General features: G+C 41.7%; 1 protein-coding gene across 2 annotated transcripts in view; it reads left to right on the top strand.

Moving 5' to 3' along the window:
• Window positions 1-905: 905 nt before the first annotated feature.
• The window catches only part of sema3c.L (semaphorin 3C L homeolog), an 87,468-nt gene continuing 75,112 nt past the window's right edge, over window positions 906-13,261 (top strand). The window contains exons 1-3 of one of the 2 annotated variants that reach the window (XM_041586545.1): window positions 906-1,180; window positions 9,906-9,949; window positions 12,901-13,034. In XM_041586545.1, coding sequence (XP_041442479.1) covers window positions 12,938-13,034 — 97 coding nt within the window. In that variant the 5' untranslated portion in view covers window positions 906-1,180; window positions 9,906-9,949; window positions 12,901-12,937. Of the gene's footprint in view, window positions 1,181-9,507; window positions 9,950-12,900; window positions 13,035-13,261 lie in introns of those variants that run through there. The other variant, XM_018252700.2, reaches the window with a different exon arrangement.

The raw sequence follows: 13,261 nt of genomic DNA, 5'->3' as shown, positions 1-13,261 counted from the left end.
GGACCTAATTTAAATAAGTGGTTGGATTGTCCAGGTGAGTAATGCAGTTGCACAAAGGGGTCTATTTTTTTAACTTCTATAAGAAATAGCTTTAAGTAATTTAATTCTTTCTGTTCATCAGTGTAGTAAATCAGTATCTGTTTTGATTAGGTGTTATCTTCTGATAAACAAAAGACAAGGCATCTTAAGCTCCCCATAGACGCGACAATTCTTCTTAGCGATTTAAGGGAAGCCCGACCAATCCTTCGAAATTATCGTGCGGTTAGTGGGATTCGAACGATCGTACATTTTACGATTTTTCGGCCGACATCTGTCAGGAAATTGTTCGGCCAGGTCAAAAAATCTTTGTCGGTCCCAGTGCAATCTATCTATGTTTGCAGGGCCAAGCAGGCAGCTCCCCTTTGTTTTCCTGGCAAATTGGTCTTTTTAGTTGATGGTAAATTCGTACGATTGTTCTGAGAAGATCGTGGTCTCACAATCAGGATCTGATCTTTTAAAAATCTCAACATCTATGGCCAGCTTTAGTAATACATTTTTCTTTGATATAAGATTTTTCTATTTATTTTCATCTATTTACCATCTCACTAAGATGGAATATAAAATGCAATCTGATTGCTGTGGACCAGAATGATTAATCTTATAGCTACATTTATTATTGGTTTTTTTCATTACATACTGTATGTATTATTCTGGCCCTCATCTGGCTTTATTGGGCTTATCTTCAAGTATTATAATCCAGTATTCCAATCTGATTGCTAGGAATGAGACAATATAACCAGAGAAATTTCGAAATTGAGTGCTAGATGTAAATATAATATAACCATCTCAGAAAAACAAAAAGAAAGCCATTTGAAGTTTGTCCTGGGATATTATTATCTCGTTGGAGAAAGACTGGGTATGGTTTCAGGCGGAGCGGCAGGGCCAGAGCCGCGTGTGTAACTGGAAACCGACGTCTCTTTCTCCCCTGTCACACACTCGCCTACTTTCCATTCACTCCCAAGCTGAGGAGTCGGCGCGGGTTCGGGAAAGAGAGAGAGAAGAGCTGACAGACGCAATAGGAGTTTGTAAGAAAGGATTATTTCCCAAAGTCCCCTAACAGGCGGCACATGGGCTAATAAGAAAAGAGTTTGGGATTAGAAGGCTCTGCTGGAAGCATATAATCTTGGACGTGAAGCGGCAGGTTTTAATGGCTGAGCTTCTTAGCGATTTAAGGGAAGCCCGACCAATCCTTCGAAATTATCGTGCGGTTAGTGGGATTCGAACGATCGTACATTTTTGTCGGTCCCAGTGCAATCTATCTATGTTTGCAGGGCCAAGCAGGCAGCTCCCCTTTGTTTTCCTGGCAAATTGGTCTTTTTAGTTGATGGTAAATTCGTACGATTGTTCTGAGAAGATCGTGGTCTCACAATCAGGATCTGATCTTTTAAAAATCTCAACATCTATGGCCAGCTTTAGTAATACATTTTTCTTTGATATAAGATTTTTCTATTTATTTTCATCTATTTACCATCTCACTAAGATGGAATATAAAATGCAATCTGATTGCTGTGGACCAGAATGATTAATCTTATAGCTACATTTATTATTGGTTTTTTTCATTACATACTGTATGTATTATTCTGGCCCTCATCTGGCTTTATTGGGCTTATCTTCAAGTATTATAATCCAGTATTCCAATCTGATTGCTAGGAATGAGACAATATAACCAGAGAAATTCCGAAATTGAGTGCTAGATGTAAATATAATATAACCATCTCAGAAAAACAAAAAGAAAGCCATTTGAAGTTTGTCCTGGGATATTATTATCTCGTTGGAGAAAGACTGGGTATGAAAGCCATGGTAAATGTGATTTGATAATGAATGCTTGATATTGCTGGTTTAGATATTTTCACATTCTATTCTACTTAATATTTGAGCTGTATATAAATGGACTAAAAGGAATGTCCTAAGCCCTGTTTCTGTCTCTTTGTGACCACAGTCAACAGTGACATTATTATGAATCAGTCCTAACTGACTCTAGAGCTACAAAGAATCATAGATGGTAAAAACATTAAAGGGCTTGTTGAAAAAGAGGGACAAGAACTTGGCACCAATATTTCCCTAGTTTAAATCAAGGTGCTGAGAGAGAGCTGATTCTGTGAAACTTTTCTTACAGGGGAAACCCTGAACGCTCATACCTTTGAAGGAAGTCATAGAACACAGAACAATTGCAGGCCATTTGCAAGTTGCTACTGTTGCATAAAAGATCACTTACCAGGAGATTACTAGAGACATTAATTAATTAATTTGTCCTGCGTAACAAAGACTTTAGTTTTTTGGTCTGCAACAGGAAACTGTTTATACAAGACTGCATTACTAACTATGTTTAAAGGGGATGTTAAGTACACTGTTGTACACTGTAAATATTCTAAAACCATTTTCAATGGTCTTTATACTTATTTTTACAGAGCAAGATGCAGAATATAAAGAAACTGAGACTATGCATTAAGCAGGCTTAAGGTACAGTGATCACTATTAAGGAAACCCCCCTTATCTAGAATAACCGCAAGTAGAAAGCATAGATCCCATACCAGTATTTTGTTTGCTCTCTTTATATTTTATACCACCATCTAGTCATACATACAGTACTTGCAAAGATCCCTATTGGAAGTGTCATCTCTAGAAATATGTACTAATAGGTAACTTAATTGTCTGACACATAAGATGTTTAAGCAGAAGTGGTGTAAATAGAAATTAATGTTCCAAGTAGAAAAACTACCCTATGCTTGCCTCAAACCTTTTAGGATATGTCGGGAACTCTTATGATAGTGAGCATGACTCTGTGTATTCTATTGCTCATGCTACACTGTGACAGAGAGTTATATTGTGTTAGGCAGTGATTATATTATACCTTTTAATGACTATTTTAGTAGATTATAAAATGTGATCTTTCAGGACAACATAGACCCTGCTTCAGGCACGCATATTGTGCATGAAGCAGAGGCCTAATTGAACTGAAAGTTTGCATTTTATAATCTACCCTGTACTTTTCCACTTTGAGCCTGTTTTTGCAGACTTTATATTCCATTTATAAGCTCAAGTTGAATAATTTGTTAACCAACAAGCAGCTGCAATATCTATCTATCTATCTATCTATCTATCTATCTATCTATCTATCTATCTATCTATCTATCTATCTATCTATCTATCTATCTATCTATCTTTAAACCCTGCATAGTTCATACAGTTAAATACATACCCCACCATAAAGGTAGAGGGAATGGTGGTCCTCCATGGAATGCATCTAATGTGTCCCTTAAGGCATCTTCCTACTAGCACCCTGTACAGCAAATTCAGCTTGACTTATTGCATCCCTTGGTGAGTCCTGTGTATGCAGCATAAATCACCTAGCACACTGAAGAATTTCAGCGCTTTCCACTTGAACAATGAATAGAGCTTTGAGCTCACTCAAATGTGATATTTTTCTTCTGGCAGTCACAGGCCTGTGAATACAAGGAATAACCAAATAACCATTTCTGTGTAAATAAATAGGATGACTTTATCTTTTTTGTGAATTTAACATTTTACCCCTGTACATTGCAGATCTCTATAAAATATATCACATAAACATCCATAGGTGAAAAAATATTTTCTATATTTTATTTTATATAAAGCTATTTACAGGTATGGGATCCATTAGCCGGAAACCCGTTATCCAGAAAGCTCGGAATTATGGAAAGGCTGTCTCCTATAGGACTCCATTTTATTCAAATAATGAAATTTTTTTAAAAATGATTTCCTTTTTCTCTGTTATAATAAAACAGTACCTTGTACTTGATCCTAACTAAGATATAATTGATCCTTATTGAAAGCAGAACCAGCCTATAGGGTTTATTTAATGTTTACATGATTTTTAAGATATGAAGATCCAAGTTAAGAAAAGATCCATTATCCGGAAAACCCCAGGTCCCAAGCATTCTGGATAATACGTCCCATACCTGTAGTATGTGCCATTGAAAAATGCAATACAGTTATGCAATCTGTTATACAGAAAGCTCCAAATTCCAGGTAGACCATCTCCCATAAACTCAATTTTAATTAAATAATCCACATTTTTAAAGATGATTTATTTATTTTTCCTCTGTAATAATAAAACAGTACATTGTTCTTAATCCCTAACTAAGATATAATTAATCAGTATTGGATGCAAAACAACCTTATTGGGTTTAACTAATATTTAAATATTTTCTAGTGGACTGAAGATATGGTGATCCAAATTACAGAAAGATCACTTATCTGTAATACCTCCAGTTGCCATGCATTCTGGATAACAGATTCCATGCCTGTTTCTACCACCTAAAAAACAGTTGTTGGAAGTACTAAAGTCCACTTTTTGCACAGTGATCACACACAAACCATGGGCATGGATACATATCAGCAAATAATACACCCACACATCTTTTGTTATAATCAGAACCTGCATTATTTCCTGTGTTCAGTTTGGCATCACACAGAACATTACAAAATGGTGGCTCACGGTAGAATATATAAATAGTCAGTATTTGCTGCTATGTACATGTAGGGACCTATAGGATATTCTATCCCTATAGAGTTAATCCCCTACCGTTTGTATGTAGTTCTCTTTTCCCTTGTTATTGGGCCAAGCCCTTGTAACTGGTAAAGTGTAACACCCACACCTATTGGACAAAGAGTGTAATGACACTCCCCTGCCTCACTGCTATATAGTGTGTGCAGGGAGTGTCCTCTTCCTCTTTGGCTCCTGGTGCTGCTGCTAGGTGAATCTCCATTGAGCCTGGGATCACCATAGGCCCCAGTAAAGCCTTTACCCTAAAGGGACCTGACACCTTTAGTGCTAAGTCGGGGACCAGGTAAACCCCGTGAACGAGGACCAGCTAAAATAGTAAGATACTGTTATAGTTCTCTCTAGGAGAGAAAGACAGAGAGGTGTAGCAGAAAGAGCAGCTGTCGCTCCAACGAGGATTGTAGTAGGGAGTAGCTTCCCACAAGGCCTGTTTGCCTTTAGAGCAGGGAACTCAGTTGTTAGGGCAGTAGGTGAGCAAAGGACTACCTGACCCCTACCTGATTGATCCCGATCCCCTCACTGTGCAACGTCGGTTGAACTGGGATTTGATGTACACCTATCTGCAATATCCTTTGGGAGTCGCATCTGTTTGACTGTGAACCTCTACTGTCCAAAGTGATTCCATCTGCTGTGTCCTCAGAACTGTTGTAAGTAAACCTGTGGTCATTTGCCTTTGGCATAATAAATCTGCTCCTGTTTAACCTTTTTAAGAACCTCCTGGCGTCCATTCTTCTATTTGCACTTATATGCCTGTGAGTTGTAGTTCAACTATAGTTTAAAGGGGAAGCTTCCATTTGGCGAAGGCTCTGCCCTGGGTGAATGATTCGCATTGTAACCCATGCTCACTATCTAGCTGGTCACCCTTAACTCCTAATTGGCAGATTAGGCCAGAAAAGCGTTACATTTTGGCGCCCAACGTGGGGCCCCGCCCCTAAATCCAGGCTATTTTTGTATTTTTGTGATTTAGTGTTTTTGTGCACTGTCGCTTTAAATTTTCGTGACAGGCGGCGGACCTGATTGGCAAAAGGCTGCCTGCACGTCTTTTTCTACTAAATTTGCTAGGTGTTTTTCCCCTGGTATCTCAGGGCCGTGGGTTCGGGCTTGGAGGTTCTATTCCCGATACACGAGCCTGCGCCATAGCTCAAGTCTCGCTAGCGCGAGATTTAGCTGGCGCCAATCTTTTTCCCGCGCAGTAATTGTTGGCGCGCTTTGGGAGTAAGGCGGTCCCTGACGTCACGTCCCGCCGCCATTTTGTACAGGAGTTTCCTAGAAGACGGATGCGTGTGCTACAGCTCCCTTCTACATTGGGATCAAACCTTAGCGGCTGCTACAGGCTTATGCCCTACAACTCCTCTACATCTCAGCGGTACCAGCTACCTTACCGCTTCTCATTTCAGCGAACCGGAGGATTTCTACACCGCTCCTGGTTCAAGGTGCTGCACCATCACGGACCACGGCTGTGGCCCATCCACGTGCAGACCTTCCGGACTTCACTACTGACTGCCCTGCGGCTGCGGGCATAGTGGAGGACTATTCTACATTCTTCATTCCGGTAAAACCCTTTTCAGTTATTATGGCTGACCATTCCTGGGAGGGTTGGGCGGATGCGGAGGAGAACCTATCTGGGGCTCCGCTGTTCTCGGATGAGGACATAGAAGATGTAGACTTTGGCCTTAGATATATTTGGGCCGGGACATATGGAGAAAAACTAAATGTCCACTATAACCGGATAGTTGTTCCCTATTGCGGGCACTGTACCCGTGAACTATCCACAGAGACCTGTAATTTCCACTCATCGTGCCCCCATTGTTTTCACGAGTGCTGGTTAGGTCCCTATGTACTTTATGCTGATCCTAAAAAGGGCATAAAGACAAAATCCATCGCTACAGACACAGATGGATTGTCTTCAGTGTCAGGAGACTCTGCTCCTGCACCTGTTCCCGCATATCCTCTTCACTTCTCCTCAGGGTGTCCACCCAGCAAGCAAAGCCTGATCGTTCCTATAAAAGCTTTGTCTATTTCACATGGAGTAGGCGCTAGTGGGGATGCAGCCACAAAGAGTGAGGAAACACGTGTTCCACCCAGAGGGAGGGGGAGTACTATGCGCAGGAACCCTGATATTGTACCTAGGCCTATCACTCCTAGGCCGGCCACACCCAAGCCTGCCATGCCTAGGCCTGCTACTCCAAAGCCAACCACTGCACCAAAGGATGAGGCTTCATCCACAGTGGTTCCATCAGAGCATTCCAGTTCTCAGCAGCCTGTTGCCTGCTTGTCAACACCCTTGCTTTCTCCAGAGGCACAAGGTTTCTGGGTCGCTCAGGGAAGGGCCGACCCCAAGAAGGCACGCACAGTTTCACGGGTGCAACGCATCATCAATGCCCGTGTGCGTGACCGTTGGGGATATCCAATGCCCTATGCACCTGAGTGGGTTTATGACGAAGTAGAGAAGAATTTGGAAGAATGGCTTTATGGAGAACTTTTAAAGAAAACAGATGTGGGACCCAAGGGATTGTTTCAAAGCGATCCACAGAAGCGGCAGCGTGACATGGTCTTCCTCTGTGACACCCTCAGCGAATGGTGGTATGGGCGTACCATCTTAAAGCACCATGTTAAAAGTTGTGGGAAGTTTCAAGAGGACCGCTTCTTCAGTTTGTCAACCACTCTGCCTAATGGAGGGAAGGTAGATAAGCCTCACCCTTCTTACTATCTATCCTATGAACATACCCTGGAAAAGTATGGGATGATTTCTTAAGCTGTCCACAGTGGATCCGGCTGGACCCTGTGTGTTGTAACTTTTCAGTATGCCTCTAAGAGTGAGAATTCCTCTTAGAGATGATTTGTTTACACTTGAGGACGTCGTTTGATTGCCCCAAGTTTTGGGCCTTCTTCATTGTTCTTCAAGATTGATGCCCCAAGTTTTGGGCCTTCTTCATTGTTTTGTTCACTCATTGTTCCATTTCTGGACTTCTGAACATTGTCTGGAACTTGTAAATAGTTGGGTTCATGAGACAAAGACTGCTGAGCCCCCACCCAAAACTCTTCTACCTCTAACTACTCGCTGAGTAGCACCTTTATTCTTCACCTTACTACTCCCCAAGTGGCTCTCAGTGACTTTGTACACTTGGGTAGGGGGGGGGTGTGATATGGAATAAAGCTTTTGGGTATGGTGGGGTCATGTAACTCAACTGCAATAAAAATGAGTGTTCATGTGTGAAAAGAAATCTATGCTAATTTTTCTTTTCAGCCAAGCCTGTGCCTGGACCTCCTGATACGCTATGGATGGTTCAAGTATCGTAAGTTAAGTGCCTGAGTGTTCCTATAAGGACCTCATGAATGTAATAAAGTTATGCAACTGAAGTTATTTGCACTGAAACTTATCCAATACAGTATTGCACTTTTGCTCTTTACTGTTCTTTTCTCCACAGTACCCATTGTTACCAGGTATTCCTCAGGAGAGGATACCGGAAGAGTGATGTTCAATGGTATTGTTGGTTTGCACTTTTATATTCACTTTGTTACTATTGTGTCTATATCATTTCACCATTGTCGGGACGAAATGGATTTTTCCCCCGGGTGTATGTAGGGACCTATAGGATATTCTATCCCTATAGAGTTAATCCCCTACCGTTTGTATGTAGTTCTCTTTTCCCTTGTTATTGGGCCAAGCCCTTGTAACTGGTAAAGTGTAACACCCACACCTATTGGACAAAGAGTGTAATGACACTCCCCTGCCTCACTGCTATATAGTGTGTGCAGGGAGTGTCCTCTTCCTCTTTGGCTCCTGGTGCTGCTGCTAGGTGAATCTCCATTGAGCCTGGGATCACCATAGGCCCCAGTAAAGCCTTTACCCTAAAGGGACCTGACACCTTTAGTGCTAAGTCGGGGACCAGGTAAACCCCGTGAACGAGGACCAGCTAAAATAGTAAGATACTGTTATAGTTCTCTCTAGGAGAGAAAGACAGAGAGGTGTAGCAGAAAGAGCAGCTGTCGCTCCAACGAGGATTGTAGTAGGGAGTAGCTTCCCACAAGGCCTGTTTGCCTTTAGAGCAGGGAACTCAGTTGTTAGGGCAGTAGGTGAGCAAAGGACTACCTGACCCCTACCTGATTGATCCCGATCCCCTCACTGTGCAACGTCGGTTGAACTGGGATTTGATGTACACCTATCTGCAATATCCTTTGGGAGTCGCATCTGTTTGACTGTGAACCTCTACTGTCCAAAGTGATTCCATCTGCTGTGTCCTCAGAACTGTTGTAAGTAAACCTGTGGTCATTTGCCTTTGGCATAATAAATCTGCTCCTGTTTAACCTTTTTAAGAACCTCCTGGCGTCCATTCTTCTATTTGCACTTATATGCCTGTGAGTTGTAGTTCAACTATAGTTTAAAGGGGAAGCTTCCATTTGGCGAAGGCTCTGCCCTGGGTGAAGATTCGCATTGTAACCCATGCTCACTATCTAGCTGGTCACCCTTAACTCCTAATTGGCAGATTAGGCCAGAAAAGCGTTACATACATGTCAATATTGTTCTGAAGGTATAGTTTTCTTTAAAGAAATAATATTTAAAGGCCACAATTGAGGCGTGACGTACTTGTAGTGGCACTACCATAGCTGAAGTTGCAACTTTAATTGAATAAGTGGGAGTAAATGGCTGCATAAATTCAAAATGAAAGTCAATGTTATAAATCTTTGTACATTGATAGAATAATTACAGGGTTGACATTTCTCCCTCAATCCCTCTAAGCCGCCTGACATTTATTTGCCCCCAAATCAATATTTTGAGGAGTGGAGTGTTCCAGACAACATAGAGAGCGCTTTTATGAGTACATTCCATTGCAAGAGAAGTGTTTTTTCTGTGGGTGAGCTGCAGCTACTGTACTTGGAAGTATTGCCCTTGTTGCTGAGTGTGTGTCAGGGCACTGCTGGCGGCTGGCTGGGTGTGGCTGATACATTATGTAGGAGCTTGAGGCTTGTTTGCTGAGGCTGCTGCTCTGTTCTTGGCTCAGTCTGTGTGTGTCTGTGTGTGTGTGTGAGAGGAGGCTTTTGGTTTCAGGCGGAGCGGCAGGGCCAGAGCCGCGTGTGTAACTGGAAACCGACGTCTCTTTCTCCCCTGTCACACACTCGCCTACTTTCCATTCACTCCCAAGCTGAGGAGTCGGCGCGGGTTCGGGAAAGAGAGAGAGAAGAGCTGACAGACGCAATAGGAGTTTGTAAGAAAGGATTATTTCCCAAAGTCCCCTAACAGGCGGCACATGGGCTAATAAGAAAAGAGTTTGGGATTAGAAGGCTCTGCTGGAAGCATATAATCTTGGACGTGAAGCGGCAGGTTTTAATGGCTGAGCTCTCGTGATTCCTTCCTTCCAAACTTGGGTAAGCTATTTATTTAACAACGTGCATTGTGCAACGCTGACATTTCCAAGGGCACTTTGCCTATTCGGAGTCTTAAAGAAATAGCCAGCGCTTCCAGCACCTCCAGCAATGCAGCTGTTTTGTGTCTGTCTGGGCTCTGCTGACACCTGCATCGCGCTGCACCCACACAGCTACAAAATCGCACAGAGCCGCGGCTCTTGTGTCCAGGGGCGAAGGTTTCCTCTAGGGAGCTCAAAGCACTCATCCTGCGCCCTAACACTAAACACAGTCATTATAGTTTTAATCCACTCCTTTAGTGGCAGGAAAAAGTGCAGAAGAGGAGGTTTAAGACAATATCCAGCACGTGGTTATAGTGCAGATTGGCCACTTTAGATATGTGTAGAATTGGGGAATATATTATAGCACACCAGATGGTGTTCTGGGCAGGGAAAAGCTGTCAGACTATACTGATCCCTTCTGCCATCCAAAGTGATACATTTATTATAATTATTATAGAAAGCTTCATGCACAGCCCACTTCTTTATCAGATTGAAATCCTACTATCTATACACTACACTTGGATGCTGCATGCCAAGGAAAAAAGTAGTGTTATAGTGCAGTTTATTGTCTGAATGTCAGAGGCTAATTCCATACTATGAATCAACTCATTAGATTTGGCTAGAACCAGTGGCGTAACTAGATGTTGCTGGGCCCCACAGCAAATTAATTCTAGGGCCCCAACATATCCAGTGTTTGTCCTGTTTTAACAATATATGTTGAAATTGCTCATCAATGAGAGCCTCATGGGGCCCCCTGTACCTCCTGGGCCCCCCTGCAGCCGCAGGGTCTGCTTCCTCTGTAGTTACGCCCCTGGCTAGAACTCAATAAACCCCCCCCCAACAGACTATAAGTATATAAGTAGTGGACTGTCTTAATTGTGAAAACATCTATGTGTGGGGTGATGCATTATGTGTGAGTTTATATAAGATTATCATTCCATACACCATATTTATGGGCAGCGCTTTGCCAAGATTATCATTCCCTACCCCATTACAGGCTAAGGTTCCCATTTCAGACAAGGGTCAGTTATATTAGGAGTCATTTAACCTGCTTGTATGTTTTGTAAGTGTGGAAAGAAATAAGAGAACCCAGGAGGAAACCCACGCAGATCATTCCCAGGTCAGAACTGAACTTAGGACCCCCAGCACTGCAAGCCAGCAGTGCTAACCAGAGAGCTGGATTGAAGTTATATGCTTGAACTTCCTCACCTATTTAGTGGAGATGGCCCACCAGCAGTTGTAAAAATTAAACTTTCAACTAAAGGGCTGTTTTTACAAGTAGTGCTATGAATAAATATACATTCATGCTAGTAATGTGTAAGTTGACCCGAAACCCAGGTTGAAATTTGGAGTACCATTGCATTTTTGGTTGAGTGAAGGTCAGACTAGGCAACTGCATTCCTTGGTTCCCAAAGATTCCATGTCTTGCAGCCAAAGATGCACACAGAAGAGGCTTATGGAAAGGGAAGCTAGAGGTATGGGTTGGGTGCAGATCCTACAATGGCAATGCTTTGCAAGTTAGGATTTTACGGATTAGGGACAGGTTGGGTTGAGTTCTTCCTGACTCACACACATCACTAAAGCATACATTAATACAACTTCTAGCAGGGTTTGGGGACTTTTACCGTTGCTGTTATAGTGTCACTGATGTAAGGTGTACAGGCTTTAAAGTGGACCTGTCACTCAGACACAAAAAAATCTGTATAATAAAAGTCCTTTTCAAATTAAACATGAAATCCAATTTCTATTTTTTATTAAAGCATTCATAGCTGTTGTAAACTCATTTAAAAATCTCAGCTGTCAATCAAATATTGTCTGCCCCTTCTCTATGCCCTGGGCATAGAGGCGGGGCACCCTAGATGTCACTGCTCTCCCCACATTCCCCCGTTCTCTTTACCATTTAAGTGTGTAGCCAGGGCATGGGGTTGGACATCAGGTCTCCCATTCTGGTGCACAAACAAGATTCTGAGATGATTCAAGGCTTGTCTTAATAACAGTGTCCACAAAATGGCTCCTGCCTGCTTGCTATAATTATGAATTAGCAGACTGAAAGAAACAAGATTCAAATAATTTAAATAGTGTAATTAAAGTTGATTTTGCTTGACTAATGTGATAAAATAGGTTTTTGAATAATTTTTTTTGGGTGACGGGTCCCCTTTAATGCATTAAATGATGGGAAATACAATTTATTCGTTGTAGCGAATACAGTAATGTCTTCAATAAAAACAGTTGCCACTGTATAGTTTACCCTTAGTTTTCCCAGTAGTTTATGGGTAAAAGGGATGGAATGTCTTGTGTTAGTTTTTCTTTCCTTTGCATAGAATGTGATGGTACACCAGGTGAATGTTAATCTTACAGCCTCTAAATCATGTTTGCTCTGAATTGATCTTCAGTTTGTTTAGCTAGCTGCAGCATATTGATGAGAACTAGGCTTATATTCTGTTTGAAGAGAAATCGGCAAGATGTTATCACAGCTGAGACAATTTTGAGGAGAGGCTTCTGCTCAAAGAGGTGCCTTTGCTCTCTGAGATGGAATCATAAACAAGATTGTCTGTGAGCTGTGCCTGTTTATTATTCACTGTTATTCTGTACAAAATAGTAGAGGTAATGCCGGTAATTTCCAATGCCCTGGTGCTTGCCATTTCGTGCTTATGAAATGAAAAATACTGAAAGACTCTCTGTCTGTGCTCTTATCCTCCTTTTGATTTATAGTGGAAGGCAGCCACAAGAGAGTGAGTTAATCATTTACTTAGCATGAACATTTCAAGTCTTGGCTTGTTGCCTAACCATTGCTCTAGATACTCATTCCAGCAGCAGGTGGAGTTGTCATGTGCACCATATAACTAATATACAGTGCCCTACAGGAAACCTGGTGTTTTATAATTGATACCAAAATTATTGTTTTTCCAACAGGTTTCGTCATCTGGATAAATAAAAACATTTCACCAAAATGGCAGTTACAACCATCGAAGTGCTGATTGGCCTGGTATTATGTTCAGCCTGTGTTACAGGAATGCCACAAGCAAGAGTTTTTCTGACATTCAGTGGTAAGAGATTTCCTCCAACAGAGTTCAGTGAACTGGGTACAAACACTTAGCATTCATTATACAGGTATTGAATCTATCAGGAAACCCATTATCCAGAAACCTCTTTATTATGGAAAGGCCATATCCCATAGACTCCATTTTATCCAAATTTTTAAAAATTAATTCCTTTTTCTCTTTACTAATAAAACAGTACCTTGAACTTAACATATAACTAATCCTTATTGACA

This window comes from Xenopus laevis, chromosome 3L (assembly GCF_017654675.1).
Source record: "Xenopus laevis strain J_2021 chromosome 3L, Xenopus_laevis_v10.1, whole genome shotgun sequence".
Taxonomy (NCBI): Eukaryota; Metazoa; Chordata; class Amphibia; order Anura; family Pipidae; genus Xenopus; species Xenopus laevis.
This window is presented reverse-complemented; position numbering and strand designations above follow the sequence as displayed.